This window comes from Physella acuta, unplaced genomic scaffold (assembly GCF_028476545.2).
Source record: "Physella acuta isolate Inbredline_101_S28 unplaced genomic scaffold, ASM2847654v3 ptg000104l, whole genome shotgun sequence".
NCBI classification, from domain to species: domain Eukaryota; kingdom Metazoa; phylum Mollusca; class Gastropoda; family Physidae; genus Physella; species Physella acuta.
The window spans coordinates 51,530-72,500 of record NW_026731624.1 but is presented as its reverse complement, the minus strand read 5'-3'; the positions used below and the strand labels follow the sequence as shown (position 1 = coordinate 72,500).

The window sequence follows — 20,971 nt, the reverse complement described above, 5'->3', positions numbered from 1 at the left end:
TAGTTCAATTAAAAAAATAAAGCGCGAGTGATCTCCCCTAAACTTTTCTCGAATATTCTAAGATAACTAAGAAGGGAATTTTTAAATGCATGATTTTTTTAAAATATAATATAATCTCATAGAAAAAAGAATCAAATGAACAGCCAAAAATGAATGTAAATTATAGGCCGAAACATTAGTACTTTATAAAGAAAACATTGATTAATTCTCAAAGAGTAAATTAATCATGTAATAAAGGAATATTTTGGTCTGGTAGAGGTGTTCGAAATTTTCAAAAGTACTGCTTCCGGTAATCGGAAATTACTAAAAAACAGAAAACAGAAAATGAGATCATCTACATATATGTGAAATTGCCTTTATCTAACTTAAAGAGTAGTCATAGGCTTTTGAACTATCGCAAGTAGAATAAGTGCCACTTCCGGTTACCGGAAATCGCGGAAAAGTTGACATAACAACTACACATTTGATATAATATGTATATATGAAATTTCATCAACCTAGCTATAACGATACTCATGTTATCTTGTTCACAGACAGACAGTCAGTCAGACAGACAGACAGACAGACAGACAGACAGACAGACAGACAGACAGACAGACACACAGACACACAGACAAACTTGCAACTAAGTTTTTCCGACTCAGCTATGTTTAAAGCGTCGAAATTTTTGGGAAATCTCGATTTTCCTTTTTGCACGATTAAAATACTTCCTGAATACGTCATATAGGAGAAAGTAAAAATCTTGAACGACAGAACAGATGGAAATGTGATAGAAACATCCGCTTGTTTTATTTATAAGTCCGGATATTTTTAGGCAGTTAATTAACACTTTAAAAAGAGAAACTACTTTAAAAAACATCTATTAATCTGTTCAAAAAGATGAAACGTTTTACCTGCATTAAGTCTTACTACTTTAAATAAAAAAATGTAAACTCAAATTATCATTTTTGTTGCTTGTATTCGATTGGCGGTGTTATTTGATATCTAAGTTAACAGTTTCTTTGAGCTTAGACATCAAAGTAACGTTGATTTCAGCTTAATTATGTTATTGGGCAAATACCGACCATACAAATTCTATGAAATAACACATTTGTCTTATGTTGAAGCCAGTTGGATACAGTTCGACCACACAGAGCTGGATATGGTGCTGCTCATACAATTAAGTTGGCTTTAAATATTGCTATAAGAATTATTATTATTATTATTATTAGAATTGTTTAGTTTTGGAGACAATATTTGTATGTAACATATAAGCGCTGCATTTCAAATAAAAACAAAAATGAAATTGAAGAAGCGAAAAAAAAGCAAGTGGTTGTAGCCGAAGTAGGTTCCTGGTCGTTATATTATCTTTTTTTAAATATTTACTTTATGTTTAACATTTAAAATAGTAATAAAAATGTATTTGGTAGTTTTATACGGCTTCAAAACAGGAAAGGCAGTAAATCTGAATACAGGTGGTAGCGAGGTAAGGTTCTCGGTCGTTATATTATCAAGGTAGAAAGGCTGTAATCTGAATACAGGTTGTGGCTGTTATAGGAAAGATAACATATCTACTTTATGGCGCTATACATCAAACAACTTTTTAAGTATGCATGTGAAATACTGTAATCCACAACATATCACTAATCTTACTACTTCCCTTACATGTAGCGTCACTTGATTGAGTGTGTTACGTCCCTTACATGTAGTGTCCCTTGCTTGTATGTGTTGTGTGCTCAAATGACAGGTTCCTCTTTTTGTATATAGTTGTAGCCCTTGGTTGAGTGTGTTTACATAGAACGAAAAGTGTTCACGTGAGGTGTGTCAGTTGACGGGTGACAGAGCGTGTGCTAGGGTGTGTGGCGGTTGGTTGGTGTGTGTGGTTTTGGAAGATGAGTGTGTTTAGTATTGGGTATCGTAGTCGGTGTCGTAAACCTTTTATTATGTTATTTTTGTTGTACTCGTTATATGTATCATAAAATATCAAGTTATTCGACTAGACTCCCCCCCCTCTTGCCATTCCACCCTCCCCCCATCATCCCCTACTCTGTAACTTTCGACCCCCACACGGCTGCCCTCTGTTGCCTTTCATACCTTATCTCCCCCCCTCCACACACAACACCCAGCCCCACCCTGCCTGATACAATACCCTACAGTACATCATCCCCAACTCCACCCCAACATAAAAAAACACGACTATTGTAATCTCCCCCCACCTGTTTCTCATTAGCACCCCCAACCCGGGTTGTCTAGCAGGTCTTAAAACAGCGGGTTGTCAGATACCTACCTGGCTGGTTTTTTAGAAACGTTATTTTTTTTTATCTGTGTGTCTATGGTTCTATGGTTAAGTTTTGTTAACCGACATTCGTCCAGAAGTGATGAAGCAATTTATTTTTTCAAACTTTGCAGATAGTACCCGACTGTCAACAAAACAATACATAGTACAGACCTTACACCAAACAACCTTACATAAAGTACCCTAAATATATTACACCAAACACTCTAAGCACTCTAGAGACCTTACACCAAAAAATTTAAAGACCTTACACCAAACACCCTAAAGACCCGACACTAAAACACCCCAAGTCTTACACCAAACACCCTAATGACCTTACACCAAACACCCTAAGACTGGACTCAGAGCCCCACAAACACCAGCAACCTGCTCACGTACCCACCCCGACAACCTGCTCACGTACCCACCCCGACAACCTGCTCACATACCCACCCCGACAACCTGCTCACATACCCACCCCGACAACCTGCTCACATACCCACCCCGACAACCTGCTCACATACCCACCCCGACAACCTGCTCACATACCCACCCCGACAACCTGCTCACATACCCACCCCGACAACCTGCTCACATACCCACCCCGACAACCTGCTCACATACCCACCCCGACAACCTGCTCACATACCCACCCCGACAACCTGCTCACATACCCACCCCGACAACCTGCTCACATACCCACCCCGACAACCTGCTCACATACCCACCCCGACAACCTGCTCACGTACCCTCACCGACAACCTGCTCACGTACCCACCCCGACTCAAGATTTGACTCACCTAAAGACCTTACAGCAACCTGCTCACGTACCCACCCCGACTCAAGATTTGACTCACCTAAAGACCTTACACCAACTTGCTCACGTACCCACCCCGACTCAAGATTTGACTCACCTTGAATTTTGTTTACCTAAATCCACAACATCTCCCTAGACACGGGGAGGGGGGGGGGGGTGAAACGCATTAAAAAAACGAACACGCCTACATCTGACGATGATGGGAGGGGGAGGGGGGTACGGACAGGTGTCTCTCTCACCTCACAGGAAAATTTGCCCGAGGAAAAATACGGATCGTGCCAAGATATCCGGGTCTGTATGTAACCAGTTGTGCGAGTCTTACAAGTGTAACCTGTCTGAAATTCTGGTGAGTAGGTATCTGCTTGTGGATATGTAAGTGTGCGTGCGTGAGAGTGCGTGTGTGTGGGTGGTTGTGGGTGAGTGTTTGTGTATCTGTGTATAATTTGAACCAGTACCTTGATATATTAAACCTGGGAGATAGAAACTTACCTGGAGATAATTCAATTTTATAATGACATAAAACAAGGCATGTACTTAACTCAGTATTTACATTCGGGAATTTATCGCCTACCGCTCCTTTTGCGCCGTGCCCTGCATGATTGTCTTTGTTAGGCCACTGTTTAGTGTTTTATGTCTATACCAGTGTTTTATGCCCATACCAGTGTTTTATGCCCATACCAGTGTTTTATGCCCATACCAGTGTTTTATGCCCATACCAGTGTTTTATGCCCATACCAGTGTTTTATGCCCATACCAGTGTTTTATGCCCATACCATTGTTTTATGTCCATACCATTGTTTTATGCCCATACCATTGTTTTATGCCCATACCATTGTTTTATGCCCATACCATTGTTTTATGCCCATACCATTGTTTTATGCCCATACCATTGTTTTATGCCCATACCATTGTTTTATGTCCATACCATTTTTTTATGCCCATACCATTGTTTTATGCCCATACCATTGTTTTATGCCCATACCATTGTTTTATGCCCATACCATTGTTTTATGCCCATACCATTGTTTTATGCCCATACCATTGTTTTATGCCCATACCATTGCTTTATACCCGTACCATTGTTTTTTGTCCATACCATCTCAGTTGTTTGCATTGATGATGTTCAACAAGTTTAAAAAAATGACCATTCATTGAGTAGTGCATTGATATAGAGAATATTAATTAACTTGGGGGAAGCTCATGACTGAAAGTTTTGGGAAGTTTGTGAACTATTTATAGTAGCCAAATATGACTTGACGACAAAACTGACCTCGAGTTGACCTCACAATGACACTGACCTCAAGATGACCTCAGAAGATTGACCTAATGTGAGCATTACTGTTTAAAATATATTCCATGAGTACATTGTACTTTTTGATCGCTACAAATGAATCACAGCAACAAAACAGACTCGCCCCTACGGTTATCTTATGGGAGAAATAACTACAATCATGCTGAGTAACTCTGTATTTTCTGGGGGCCTGCCAGTTGTAACGGGTGATTTTCTCTTGATTCTCTGCAATTCCTCAACCTTTCTTCCTGCTTGATGCCTTATTTTAAAACATCTGTCTAAGCAGGTTTTCGCTAATCCCCAACAGAGCCCATTTACCTCTCAGCGGAATCGAGTTATTTTGACGGTTTCCTCTGTGACGTGTGGCAACGTTTGATTTTATCCCGGGCTATCTTGCCTTTCGTTTATAAAAACCATTTCAGTAATTATCGTAATAACGTTAAATAGCCCAATACTAATTTGCAGTTCGATTACATAGCTTAAGTCCAGGATTTTACTTTAATTCTCCAATTAGGAAACATTATAGTTGCAAGATTGATATACATATTATTATGTAAACGTAAAGTAAAATCAAATATTTAAAGAAAGTTATTCTTTCGATTCTCACTGTCCAAGGATCGTCTTCTGTGACCTCTGGATATAGATAGTGCGGTCAGCACTGTTGTCACCGTCTCTATGGTTACTGAATCCAGTTGGGAACCTATCCTGTGGATAGGGAGCCGGACGTTTTGACCGGACCCAAAGTCGGGCATTTGTCGCATATGGGCTAATGTCCATTTGGGCGTTTGTCGCATTCGGGTAATCGTTCATTCGAGAAAAAGACCTTGAGGCAAACGGTATTTGGGGATTTGATTTAACCCGAGCTGGGTGAAGTCAAGGACGTACCGTGGTAAAGCTTGAGTTCCGAACTCGAGACTTTAGGACTATCAGCAATGCGCTATTCCATGGACCATACGGTGCCACAAGAGAAAATCTTATACTTAGATTTAATATCTGAACTCAGCAAATAACGTCTTAATTAGTTATTAGCTTATCTGTTAATACCTTGTTTCAACCGAGATTTAAAGAACATTGCTGCAAATGAAATCTTTAAATAGTTTTGTAAAATTTTTGCTGTAAACAACTTAAAACATTTTAAAATCTAATGTTTACAAAACAACAACATTGAATAAGTTTCGGTTTTTCACAACTTAAGACTCATAGAAAATGCGGTGAATATCTTAAAAATAAGGGGAAATAAAAATAACAGCACACTTAGAGAAAATCATCAACTAGGTGTAGCCTTTAAAATATTTTAGACGAAAGGAATGCCAGGTAAATTAGTGTGAAAAGGGTCGGCGTGTCTGCTGCAAACTTTAAAATACAGCAGCTGGCAACTTCAACAATGTTTGAGTTTTTTTAAATTATAACAGAATTAGACTCGAATTGATCAACACCCAAATAAGACCAACACTCAAATTAGACCAACACTTAGACCATGTACTCACCTTTTATCCAGCACGTGCAACATCTGTGGACTCATTAAGATCTCTAAATTGTTACACTTTGTGACGACGGAGATCATCTCAAGCACCCGGCAAGATGACTCACTCAACAGAAACTATAACAAGATGACACACTCAACAGAAACTATAACAAGATGACACACTCAACAGAAACTATAACAACGTGACACACTCAACAGAAACTATAACAAGATGGCACACTCAACAGAAACTATAACAAGGTGACTCACTCAACAGAAACTATAACAACGTGACACACTCAACAGAAACTATAACAAGATGGCACACTCAACAGAAACTATAACAAGGTGACACACTCAACAGAAACTATAACAAGGTGACTCACTCAACAGAAACTATAACAAAGTGACACACTCAACAGAAACTATAACAAGGTGACTCACTCAACAGAAACTATAACCAGATGACTCACTCAACAGAAACTATAACAAGATGACTCACTCAACAGAAACTATAACAAGATGACACACTCAACAGAAACTATAACCAGATGACTCACTCAACAGAAACTATAACAAGATGACTCACTCAACAGAAACTATAACAAGATGACTCACTCAACTGAAACTATAACAAGATGACACACTCAACAGAAACTATAACAAGATGACACACTCAACAGAAACTATAACAAGATGACACACTCAACAGAAACTATAACAAAGTGACACACTCAACAGAAACTATAACAAGATGACACACTCAACAGAAACTATAACCAGATGACTCACTCAACAGAAACTATAACAAGATGACTCACTCAACAGAAACTATAACAAGATGACTCACTCAAGTGAAACTATAACAAGATGACACACTCAACAGAAACTATAACAAGATGACACACTCAACAGAAACTATAACAAGATGACACACTCAACAGAAACTATAACAAAGTGACACACTCAACAGAAACTATAACAAGATGCCACACTCAACAGAAACTATAACAAGATGACACACTCAACCAAAACTATAACAAGATGGCACACTCAACAGAAACTATAACAAGGTGACACACTCAACAGAAACTATAACAAGATGACACACTCAACAGAAACTATAACAAGATGACACACTCAACAGAAACTATAACAACGTGACACACTCAACAGAAACTATAACAAAGTGACACACTCAACAGAAACTATAACAAGATGACACACTCAACAGAAACTATAACAAAGTGACACACTCAACAGAAACTATAACAAGATGACTCACTCAACAGAAACTATAACAAGATGACACACTCAACAGAAACTATAACAAGATGACTCACTCAACAGAAACTATAACAAGGTGACACACTCAACAGAAACTATAACAAGATGACTCACTCAACAGAAACTATAACAAGATGTCACACTCAACAGAAACTATAACAAGGTGACACACTCAACCAAAACTATAACAAGGTGACACACTCAACAGAAACTATAACAAGATGACTCACTCAACAGAAACTATAACAAGATGTCACACTCAACCAAAACTATAACAAGGTGACACACTCAACCAAAACTATAACAAGGTGACACACTCAACAGAAACTATAACAAGATGACACACTCAACAGAAACTATAACAAGATGACACACTCAACAGAAACTATAACAACGTGACACACTCAACAGAAACTATAACAAAGTGACACACTCAACAGAAACTATAACAAGATGACACACTCAACAGAAACTATAACAAAGTGACACACTCAACAGAAACTATAACAAGATGACTCACTCAACAGAAACTATAACAAGATGACACACTCAACAGAAACTATAACAAGATGACTCACTCAACAGAAACTATAACAAGGTGACACACTCAACAGAAACTATAACAAGATGACTCACTCAACAGAAACTATAACAAGATGTCACACTCAACAGAAACTATAACAAGGTGACACACTCAACCAAAACTATTACAAGGTGACACACTCAACAGAAACTATAACAAGATGACTCACTCAACAGAAACTATAACAAGATGTCACACTCAACAGAAACTATAACAAGGTGACACACTCAACCAAAACTATAACAAGGTGACACACTCAACAGAAACTATAACAAGGTGACACACTCAACAGAAACTATAACAAGGTGACACACTCAACCAAAACTATAACAAGGTGACACACTCAACCAAAACTATAACAAGGTGACACACTCAACAGAAACAATTTTATCACACGTCCATCGAACCACATTTTATCCAAGCTAACATCTCGAACTAAATTTCCTCGCAAAATGTCTTTATTTCAATATCAGTGCGAATTGTCTAAGCTAAGCAACCATTTGTTATGTGTTATGATGGAATTCGGTAATGATGTATTTGTCTGTTGAAAGCGATAAGTTTATTTTTTTAAAATAGTTTGAAAAGGTTCGTTTCTAGATACATGTTTAGTTACAATATCTAAATTAATAATGTTGGCACGAAATATTTGTTTTTCTTTAGTGGTATTATCGTTTTCTTTATATGAGTATAATACAGGGAGGGACGGGGGTATTCAATTCTGTAAAAGATCCATATGAGATTGTTGATAAATCTCTGCTTTTGCAAACAAGAATGGAGAAAAATAGTTTCTGTTTATGTGTGTGTGTGTTGGTGTGTCTGTGTGTGTATGTATGAAACGATAACGTGAGTACTGTTTCCGTTAAGTGGACACAACTTCATATATTTTAATTTCAGGGATACTTGGATTTTTATCAATTTTTCAGCGATTTTCGTGAGCCCGAAGTGTAACTATATTTCCGGTTGCTCGAAGTCCGTCAGAATTTGATAAAAGTATATGACACTCTCATGAACGGCATTTTGTTAAAAACTTTTTGAGTGGTTTTGTCACATACATACCTATCACTTTTACTGCCTGATTCCCCCCCCCCCCTCGGAAGGGAATCCCAACCATAACTTCAATACACGAATACGCGAAGAAGTTGAGGGAAGATCACTCTCCTTTAGTTTATTTAAATACACATTCATATGGAGTTAAGTATTATGAGGTTTAGTTTCATGTATTTTATTTCATTATGCACGTAGTGTTAGAAGATTCTTAATTAACAAACTAACCCCAACACATTCGTATTGCATGTCATACAATCGTCTACCGATATGCAAATGACATACACACTTCTAACTATTGTTAAATGACATACTACCCCATATCGATTCCTAAATGACATTCTCTTTTCAATACTAGATTGTCATACTATAAGTTAAAAATTCATTAAGCTCTAAATTGTAGGACATATTTCCCCAAGATTGTTTGAAATCAACTACCGCCACTCATAACCATAGCTGTTTGTTTAACTTTGGCTACCTTCACTCATCTTAAAGTGCTTGCCGTTTCTTTGGTTTGTGTATGTAGGTGTGCGCTATATTAGTGCTCCAAACCTACACAGGTGATCCCCCTTGTCTTAAGTGATTCACATCCACCCTTCACCCACACTTCTCCACCCCTCACCCACACTTCTCCACCTCACATGAAATGTGACGTTTCATCAACAATAACATGTTGTAGAAAGATGAGGTTTCCAACATATTCACCCTTATACTGAAGAAAGTGATCAATTCTTATAAACGCTAATCACTACCAAAACAAAATTGTCTTATTGATTTTTCATAATTATTGACTTTACTAATAACACGGTAATAAGTATCTCCTTACCCCTACATTCACATACTTATATATATATATATATATATATATATATATATATATATATATATATATATATATATATATAATGAAAAAATATATACTCTGTGTGTATATTACAACTAACTTGGAAAATAAATGGTAATAAATCTCTAGTAAGTCGACGTGGTCAAGCTAATACCATTAAAATATTTCCTATTCTGTATTGACATTTCATGTAACTGACAAGCTCCCCCCCCCCCCCCTCTCTACTCACTTAACCCCCAGGTATGTTGTTTTGATTCCTATGCCCGCGTGCAATAGGTCACCCCCCCAACTCATCGTTTCACCAGGCCATTAGTCGGTGTTATTTGAAATATCCTCCTTCCCCCCCCCCCAGTGCCCCGGGCCGACATGCTCTTGTCTACACGCGTAGCAGAGGAGCGCTCACCAGCCCGTGGTCACATGATCTACCTACACTTGCCTTAAAACCACCCTCGCTACACGTTTCGTTTCTTGTGAGTTCATTCCTGTGGAAACAGAAGCATCATTTCACGTTGATAACTTGATAACTTTATGTTGCTTATATATTGCTGCTACAGGTTTTCAAAGGCGTTAACATTCGTAAGTTGAGTTGTAAGAAATATATTTCGTTATTTTAAAAATAAAATTTAATACCTAATTTGCTATTTTATAAAATTTCTAGTATATTCTTATTAAATTTGCAGCTTATTTGTAAACTCTTATTTTCTGCGAAAGGGCTTGTTTCTAGTAGTTAACCTGGTTCCTAGTAATGGTAGCCATCGCAGTTTAGTAGTTGAACTAGAAATATAAAGCCCCCCCCCCGCATATATATATATATATATATATATATATATATATATATAACCACTCAGGTTATCTTTTTAAAATTTAGATATCCTACATCCTATAATATAAAAACCCATGTGAGCACTTCTCTCTCTCTCCCTCTCCCTGTCTCTGTCCGCAAAATATTTTCACAGGCTATCATATCAGTATCTTCAGTGATATATGAAGAACTTGATAGGGATTCGTGTTGAAAATAATATAGTAGTTGTTTTAAATGTATGAAAACATATTTATTTAAAGAAGTAATATAAAGAAATAAAGGCATATTCGAATGTAGAAAAACAGTTTTAATTATGCAATCGGAAAAGTGTTTATAGTTCTGACAAGAACCCGATTTACAATGGCGTCACAAATGTTTACTCTAAGGAAACTACACAAAACTAATAGCGTCATTTTCCGATTTTAGAATATAAAGAAATTAAACTATATATATATATATATATATATATATATATATATATATATATATATATATATATATATGTATATATATATATGTGTGTGTGTATGTGTATAATCGTGTGTGTGTAAGCGTGTGTGAGTGTAAGCGTAAATGTGTGTATAAGCGTGTATAAGTAAGCGTGTATGTGTGTGTGTATTAGCGTGTGTGCGACAGTCCGGTGAAGGTTTAATAATTACAGTGTATGATTTTCGTTCATTAAAACTTTATTAAATTCCCATTAAGATGCGTTTTCCTTTTACAAAAGATTAGAAATGTCAGAAAAAAAGCCTGATCTGAGTTAGAAGGTGGTTTGTAGCAAGCTCTAATTTGTTTAGACCAGCCTTTTATGTTCTATTTTTGCAACGATCTCTGTTGTGATATGGTACATAGTTGGATTATAAGTTTGTTAGAATAAGGTCATACAAGTGACATACAAGAGCAACTTAACAGAAACATTTATTGATCGCATTGGAATACGACATGGGTATTTCGTTGACTAGTTGATGGAATAACAAAACAAGCTATAGGAAACAAACTGAAATCCAACGGCTGTTAACAGCTCGAAGTCTTGGATTTTGTAGATGTGGGCTGCCTTCTCGTCCACAGTCAACAACAAATACAGAACTAATTGTACTGGTTGAAGAAGCAGTAATGGCCAGTTTAATGATAGTGGCACGGCCCATGACGTCCTGATTATATCAGCAGCAATTAAACGCGTTTTAACACTCTAAGACAATGTGGAATTCAAGTGCATTGTCAAAAAAATTCAGTCAGGATCTATAGCTAAATGTGAAGTCTCTTTTACTGTATGGCTCGCAGCTAGATTACAGACAGTGGAGAGTGAAATAAGAGCATGGAAAAAGTGGTGGTTAGGGCACAATATTAGAAATACAGTAAAGAACATCTCTAAGTAGGTGCTGGTGTAAAGTCCACGGCGAAAGAGGAAGAGAAGGAGACACAAAAAATGCCTGAAGAAAATCGTTTGAACTAGGGTTCTATTCTATCTTCATAAAAATCAAGTGAGTTGACGAAGTGTTGCCTACGCCTATGCTCCTTAGGAAACCGAAACAAAAAAAAAAGAAGGAAATCCAAACGAGCTTAGAGTAGTTGTTCTAAACTTGGGTTCGATCGAACCCAAGAGTTCGGTATGAAAGTCTCAGAGCTTCGGCGGAGGTCAAGACACACACCCCACATATGATTCACGCTCAGATTTTGTCAATGTTGACCCTAAAGTTATTAAGAAGGATTCGGCGAAGGCACATATGAAACTGGTAGGGTTCGGTACCTCCAAAAAGATTAAGAATCACTGCTTTAGTATGTAGTTTGTATAAGATGCAAGCTTTTGGTCTACTTTTGGTTGTGTCTTTAGAACAATTTCGATAATAGTATATTATAGTTTTATATTATCAGTTAGGTTGAACAAAGTAACAAAGCATCATCGCCTGTTGTGGTGTTGTACCATTTTTACATTGTTTAGTAGCCTTAGTGGCCTTAACTAAATGAAAATTGCATTATTAGGACTTGTTATGAAACAAGAAAAGAAAAGACCTATTCTGTACAATATACTTATGTTTTTAGCTCTTGTTCGCGACAAAAGAGCCCCCCCCCCCCCGCACACCTCCCAACCATCTTCGACAAAGTTTGTAGAGCGGGTTAACGTAACTAGCTTTCTAACTTTTAAAACTAGCTATCACTAGGCCCCCTTGGACCCAGTCCACAATTTATACAATTGCAGGTCTATATAGGGCCTACAGTCTAGCAGTTTACAGTAGGCACATTAGTATACCTAGTGTGTAGCTAGTATACTAGTGTGTAGATGTCCAGAGTTAAGATTGTTGGGTGTAATAAACCGGGAGTGATCTCCCCTAAACTTTCTCGAATATTCTTATATAAAATAACAGGGGATGGAAACTCGGGCTATAGACATGATTTTTAATCCATTTTAAATACTTAAAGTTTTAAAAATAGAATAAAATCTCGTAGACAAATTAATTGCACACCAAGTGAACGCAAATAAAAAAAGCGCATAATAGTGCGCAATATTATTAGTACTTTTAAAATTTACATTAGTTTTTTGAGAAATCGGAAGTAGCGTAAATTACTACTTCCAGTCAACGGAAATTACTCAAAATTTAACAGAAGGTAGAGAATTAGATCTTTTACTTACATGTGAAATTTCATTTATCTATCTGAAATAGTACTCAAGTTATAGGCTTTTAAAAAATTCAAAGTAGGAAAAGTACCACTTCCGGTTATCGGAAATCGCTCAAAAGTTGATACGGATCTACGATTTTGATAAAATACTTATATATGAAATTTCATCAACCTAGCTGTAACGGTACTCAGGTTATCGTGTTTACACACGGACAGACAGACACACAGACACACACACACACAGACATACGGACAAGATTGCAAAATTATGTTTTTCCGTATCAGTGAGGTGTAAAACGTCGAGATTTGTAAAAATCTCGATTTTTTTTTTTTTGCACGATTACAATACTTTCTCTATACTACGTATATACGAGAAAGTAAAAATGTCACACAATTTTACAATGCACTTTAGTAAAATTAGTTGCTTTTCTAATCGCTAAAGGTTGTTTACTCAAAATCCAGTGTAATTTTGCGATTTTAGTCTAACAGCGCCCCCCCCCTGCACCATCTTAATCAAAGTCACTAACGTATTTTACGGCTTAACAAACTGTTTTAATACAATTGGTTGTTTTTATAAGTGGTAACGTGTATCGACTCACCAATATAGTGTAAATTCTTCCGATTTTAGTCTCGAAAAAGCGCCCCCCCCCCATCTAGGAAAAGCTGGAAAGCGGTTTTGCCGGTCACTGCTTCTTAAGATTATATGTTTTACAGTTAATTTTCAAGGTTGAAAACAGTTAAACCAGTATGTAAAAGCTTGTAGTCATAACATTTTTTAACTTAGACTGTTTATAATTCAAAACTGCAGCATAAAATCAGCTTTAAAAATTTTTTTCCACCCCTTTTGGCGCCCCCCTAGGGTCGGCGCCCGGGGCGGCCGCCCCCCCCTAGCTACGCCTCTGCCTATGATGCTGTTCGTTCGGACATATGTTGCTGTACACTCGGATCTATATTTCTGTCCATTCGGATCTATATTGCTGTCCAACCGTTACGCTGTATTAACCCTTGTAATTTTCTTATAATTTATATACGAGAATCTCTAGCTTAACGCAAACAAGTAAAGATTCACTAGGCTTATTTAATTCTATTAAAATTATTGGTTTGGCTCAAGTTATATTCGCCCTTCAATGACAGCTCTTTCTGACCGTATCTTTTAATTATCTGCATACACATTTATACCGAAAGTTTTCAATTAGCTGTATACACATTTAGACCGAAAGTTTTCAATTAGCTGTATACACATTTAGACCGAAAGTTTTCAATTAGCTGCATACACATTTAGACCGAAAGTTTTCAATTAGCTGCATACACATTTAGACCGTAAGTTTTCAATTAGCTGCATACACATTTATACCGAAAGTTTTCAATTAGCTGTATACACATTTAGACCGAAAGTTTTCAATTAGCTGCATACACATTTAGACCGAAAGTTTTCAATTAGCTGTATACACATTTATACCGAAAGTTTTCAATTAGCTGTATACACATTTAGACCGAAAGTTTTCAATTAGCTGCATACACATTTAGACCGAAAGTTTTCAATTAGCTGCATACACATTTAGACCGTAAGTTTTCAATTAGCTGCATACACATTTAGACCGAAAGTTTTCAATTAGCTGCATACACATTTAGACCGAAAGTTTTCAATTAGCTGCATACACATTTAGACCGTAAGTTTTCAATTAGCTGCATACACATTTAGACCGAAAGTTTTCAATTAGCTGCATGCCAGTCTAGACCAATTGTTTTCTATTTTGTTGACAATAACCTACAATTTATTTTTGTGTAATGGGTATATTCTAATTTAGATCTTGTCATCCGTTATTGCAATATGTGATTGATGTGAAAATGCAATACGGAATAGTTTTTTTTTTGGTAATCGGAGACTTTTAATATATTAGCCTGGACACGTTGTATATTAATTAAAAACTTACACATTATAAACATAATGTTTTTACTATAAACATAATATATTATACCCTGGTGAGAAAAACATAAATACAAATACCAGAAGTAGAAAAATAACTGTGAAATCGGCCACTCTATATTATTGATTATACCCCCTAATGGCAGCCTGTATTGAGACAACTAATTATTCTGTTATCTTTACATGTAACAGAAGCAGGTGTTCCCATAATGTTTGAGATAGGTGTGATCCAAGTTGGAACGGTTCGCTGGTCTCTTACACACAGATGTGCAAACAATACTATTTGTAAGAAAATATAAAAAAATGTATAACTATATATATATATATATATATATATATATATATATATATATATATATATATATATATATATATATGGAAGAAACCCTACTAAACATTCAATGGGCAAAGTGCCTAGCCTTTGATTATTACCAGCATATAATTAACTAATGAATGCGCAGCTAAGTGGAGCTTAATATACTGTTGATCAGCTGAAAATGTTCGCTAATTTCATCAGGAATTTCAGCCACAGAACCTGCGTTTTGTTGGTTGTCTAACTAGTAAATATTGACAAAGTAACACAACATGGGAAGGATGCGCTATGTTTTTTGTTGGTTGTCTAACTTGTAAATATTGACTGACACAACATGCGAAGGATGCACTCTATGTTTTGTTGGTTGTCTAACTAGTAAATATTGACTGAGTAACACAACATGTGAAGGATGCGCTAACGTTGATGGGTCGTGTTTGGTTGTTTTTTTATTTGTTGCCCAACATGGGGTGTAGTGTAGATTTGATCTCGTGGATAGGTGCTGGGTATTTTGTGGATAGGTCCTGGGTATCTTGTGGATAGGTCCTGGGTATCTTGTGGATAGGTGCTGGGTATTTTGTGGATAGGTGCTGGGTATTTTGTACACTGACGATACACGGGGAATGTATTTTGACATTTAGGATGAATTCATCAAAGGTGCACCATTTCGGGCTGTCGCTTTGCGATCCATAGTTTGAATAAAAAGACATTTTTTTTTACCTTGGCATAGATTGGCATAGAATCAATGCCCTTTCATCAACTCTTTAATTAGCTCCGGCTATGGCTACAGCTACAGCTACGGCTGCTGCTAGGCTACGGCTACGGCTAGGGCTACGGCTAGGGCTAGGGCTACGGCTACGGCTACTCTACTCTAGTCTGCTCTGCTCTACTCTTCTGCTGCTGCTAGTGTTACCGCTCACAGCTATGGATGTCTACGCATACGGCTGTGTTTTTGCCAAAGTATAATTTTATTTCAATCGATTTCCCAGTACTCATACTTATCTTAATTTATAAACCTCTGTGTAATCCCCGACCTAATGCCCATTCAAATGTAGCGCACACACCATCAAGTGTAGCACCAATGACTTTAACCTTTAACCTACCCCCGCATGGTAACCTTCGCTCCCATTCATATCTTTGTTTCCCACGCTGAAACGGAAATAATTTTCTTGTTACCATTATTATTTTGTTACTCTATATAGTCAGGTGTAAATGTTACGCTTTGACATTTTACTAAAACATGTGTAAATACCACGGTATTATATCGTTTGAATCTAGCATTATTTTCCATTGTTATTTTACAAAGTTCTTTTTAACACAAGGCTAAATCAGTTTAGTTGTCCTGATGTTTACATCGACAAAAGGTCCGTAGGTCAAATTATTAAAATCGCACTTCTGTATGTACATGCCCGGCTAGAAGTTCTGATGGAATTCAAGTACTCAGCTAATTTCTGTATCTCCAGATGACTTTTGAGTAACATCAATCTTCGGTACATCAAAAACTGCTACACGGAGACCTTTGACTTGATTGGGGAGCATCGAATAACAACTTTAAAAACAAAAAGACGGAATAACTTTAAGATGGATGGAATGACTAATGACCCTTTTGGTGCCATGTTAAAAGAATTTCTAGATTCACAAGACAACATGTCATCAACGGAAGACACGACATTCACATCCATGATTTCTACCATTGATATTACTGAGTAAGTATACGTCTTTCTTTACACACACTCACACACTTACACACACACAGGCGCACGCGCACACAAACACACACACACACTTACACACACACAGGCGCACGCGCACACAAACGCACACACACACACGCACACACACGCACACACACACACGTGTTGAATTAATTTGTTTGTTTGTTTGTTTGTTACTTTAATTAAATATTAATCTCTTAATGGCAATATATTTTTGTAACTAGCTAGCAGAAAAATAAGTAATTGTTCGGTTATTTAGGAAAACGGGATAAATAATTAAATTTGACGTCTCTAACCTCTATTTATTCGAGTCTATTTTTAGAAAATGTATCACAGTATGTGACGTATGATATTCTGAAGTCTAGTGCCCTCATTAAGTGTAGGCTTAAGATCACTTTCTAGCACTATTGTTGGGAAAATCGAGTACATAGCTGTGTATCTGTTTATCTGTGTGAGTCTGTGTGTGCGTCTGTCTGTGTGTCTGTGTGAGTCTGTGTGTGCATCTGTCTGTGTGTCTGTTTGTCTGTGTGAGTCTGTGTGTGCGTCTGTCTGTGTGAGTCTGTGTGTGCGTCTGTCTGTGTATCTGTTTGTCTGTGTGAGTCTGTGTGTGCATCTGTCAGTGTGTCTATTTGTCTGTGTGAGTCTGTGTGTGCGTCTGTCTGTGTGTCTGTCTGTGTGAGTCTGTGTGTGCGTCTGTCTGTGAGTCTGTTTGTGTGAGTCTGTGTGTGCGTCTGTCTGTGAGTCTGTTTGTGTGAGTCTGTGTGTGCGTCTGTCTGTGTGTCTGTTTGTCTGTGTGAGTCTGTGTGTGCGTCTGTCTGTGTGTCTGTCTGTGTGAGTCTGTGTGTGCGTCTGTCTGTGTGTCTGTTTGCCTGTGTGAGACTGTGTGTGCGTCTGTCTGTGTGTCAGTTTGCCTGTGTGAGTCTGTGCTGTGGTCTATGGAGACCGTTGGCGCCATCTTCTGATCATTCTCCTCAGTGTCTCTATCTCTCAGTGTCGAACCCGTCCATTCCGCTATCCTAAATGTGTCTTCACATTTCTTTGTTTGCTTTACCCGTCTCGCGTTGCTGCGATCTAGTCCTACACACCAGTTTGATTAAACATTCTATACGTGTTTTGTCAACACGTACCAATCTTCTATTTTTAGACGCGTGACCTTGTTTTCTAAAACAGTTATTTAAAAGTAAACAAAGCTGGCACTATATTTTTGGGTTTTAGTTTTCAGTGTTCTGGTTTGTCCCAGGTGCTTCCCAGATGCCTCAGGGCGTGCTGAATTAACGCCTTGAGTGTAAATTAATCAATCTGCGTAACTGTCAGATAGGTAACTTCACGGCGACAGGCCAGGTGTGATATCAAAATACAGTTGTTACTTTCTCCCCCTCCGAACAACAGCGCCATGTGATACAAGTGAATATTCAAAAATATCGGAATAGTATCATGTAGGAGTGTATAGATTTGTACAATATCATAGCAAACAATTGCAAAGCCTTACATAGATGTAACTGAAAGAAACAATAATAAATATGCAGGTAAGTGTGAGAGAAAATATCACACTGTGTGCTCTATGTCTACTATAAACATAAAGGCCTCAGTACGCATTAAATGGTAAACATTTGGCGAAGTATCGGGAATAATATTAAAACCTAGCTTAAAATCTTCAGAATTATGTTAATATATATCAAACTTGATACCAACCTACATTTTAAAAAATTGATATATTTCACCCGCACCCCAAATCAGGCTGATAACCCACTATATAATTACATATTTTCAATTATCTTTCTGCGTATTTGCCCCAGTACAGATTACATATTTTGGCAATAACTATCTCTGTCTATCGCCATATCCATCTCTTTATTCCTTACCATACTCCTTGCCAAAAAAATATGCATATTTCTATCCTTAACTATCACCTTTCCCTTTATATATATATATATATATATATATATATATATATATATATATATATATATATATATATATATATATATATATATATATACCTGAAAAATACAATTCTTACTGTACTATAATGTCATGCATGTTGTCTTTTTACTATTGAGTTCCTTGACCTTCCCACTGAAAAAATTACTGAAAATATTATGAATTATTCAACTTCAAGTGTATTTAAAGAAATTCCGTAATTAATATTTACGAAGTCCAAGTCAATATACGTGCATACATATCCGTTTTAAATGTTATGTCAAAGAATAACTTTATAAAACTGTCAAAAGCCTTTTTTGTAGGTTAGTGTTTGGTGACCTGGTATCCTATGTTGTTGCCAACTAATCTTGTATACACTGTCTTCTATCGCTTTCTTTACGGGGAGTATACCGAAAGTGGGCTTAACTTGAAGGTGTTGGTCAGGAATATATCCCCCTCAGATAAATATTGTAACTGCTAGATTTAGGCCTATATATTCTTATATAAAATATATTCAGATAGAGAAAGAGAGAGAGAGAGAGAGAAAGATGGAGAGAGAGAGAGAAAGATGGAGAGAGAGAGAGAGAGAGAAAGATGGAGCGAGAGCGAGCGAGAGACAGCTACTAATACAATTATATAACTCAAGTAAAAAAAAATCAGTCAGTAAAAAAAAATACAAATAGCTTACCCCCCCCCCCCCCCCCTCCCCTCCCCCACTCGTAACCCTGCATCGTGCATAGGTTTTTTTTTAAAAGCTCTCAGCTAAATGAGAAACTGGTAAACTTGTGCGCGCCACATTGCCAGCAATTTAACAGCGAAAATTAACCAGACCCCCCTCCCCCATTTCAAACACAAACACACAAACAACATATACCTGCACAAGACATGAATAGAGGTCAATCGCTTTATGCTCATAGTTCTAGTTTTGGTGAAGGTGACCTTAAAAAACTTAGTTCCAGAGAACTTTTTGGTGTTTTATCTTTTAACGAGAGACCACTGGTAATTTTTGAAATGTTACAACGTCACATTGTAAGCATGCGTGAACACATTTATTTACAACCAATGCTAAGCCCTCTTGCAGTCTTCGAACAAAAATCGTTTGATAATTTAAGCCAGATTTTTATAGAACTGTGAGCTATAACCTCAACACACGATGAAAACATAGCAGGTTCACACTTATAGGGAAAATAAATGGGTGCTATAGAAGAAACTGGTCAGAGACAACAAGAGTCCCATAACACATAATGTCTAAACATAGATAAATTGAGTGCGCCAAAATGGATTATCCTAATTGGAAAATGTGAAATTTAAAGATACACACGCCAAGAAAAGGCTAAGAGTAATGGAATTTAAAGGCACAAGTCATAAAACCTCTCACAGTAATGGAATTTAAAGACATTCTGCATGTAAATTCTCAGAAAAATGAAAAGACACTCGTCATGAAAAAATTAAATTTCCAACGCGCATTTTTATGGTAAAGAGGCGACGTGATCTATATGGAGAGCTCATTACTGCTGAGTTCAAATGTCCGGAGTTTGGATCCCGGGCAGATGAGACTCATTAACTGGAATGACTCATTAACTGGGAGACTCATCAACTGGGAGACTCATTAACTGGGAGACTCATTAACTGGGAGACTCATTAACTGGGGGACTCATTAACTGGGAGACTCATTAACTGGGGACAGCAACATATGTAGGGGAAAACACTCCAAAACCAAACAACTGCTGATTGGTAGATTGTTCTTTGACGGGCAAAGCTGATGGATCAAATCCAGTCAGAACAGCAGACCGACGTCCGATACGGAACATAAAAAGGTGATGCGTAATCGTAACTGTCTTGGATGAAATCTCAAATATCAAACATGTTTTATTTATTTTAATATGAAAACTGTTTCAAAGGGCCGTTTTAATTTTATTTGTTAATTTGTTACTTTGTGGTTACCCTACCCCATCCAGTTACTGATGTAATTAGCACGGATTCTACCAATTTAATTCTACACATCACACAGGAGAAAAGTTTCAGTAGTGTTGCACATCGCGGTATCAAGCGTGTAGTTTTAGAGGTGTGTTGAAATCGAGTGATGTAAATGTAAC

The 20,971-nt window shown here is 37.1% G+C and overlaps 1 protein-coding gene across 4 annotated transcripts in view; it reads left to right on the top strand.

Annotated features, from left to right (window-relative positions):
* Window positions 1-3,339: 3,339 nt before the first annotated feature.
* The window catches only part of LOC131931488 (sex peptide receptor-related protein 2), a 35,628-nt gene continuing 17,996 nt past the window's right edge, over window positions 3,340-20,971 (top strand). For 3 of the 4 annotated variants that reach the window (XM_059288321.1, XM_059288330.1, XM_059288305.1), the window contains exons 1-2: window positions 9,987-10,161; window positions 16,704-16,946. In XM_059288321.1, coding sequence (XP_059144304.1) covers window positions 16,822-16,946 — 125 coding nt within the window. In that variant the 5' untranslated portion in view covers window positions 9,987-10,161; window positions 16,704-16,821. Of the gene's footprint in view, window positions 3,418-9,986; window positions 10,162-16,703; window positions 16,947-20,971 lie in introns of those variants that run through there. The other variant, XM_059288312.1, reaches the window with a different exon arrangement.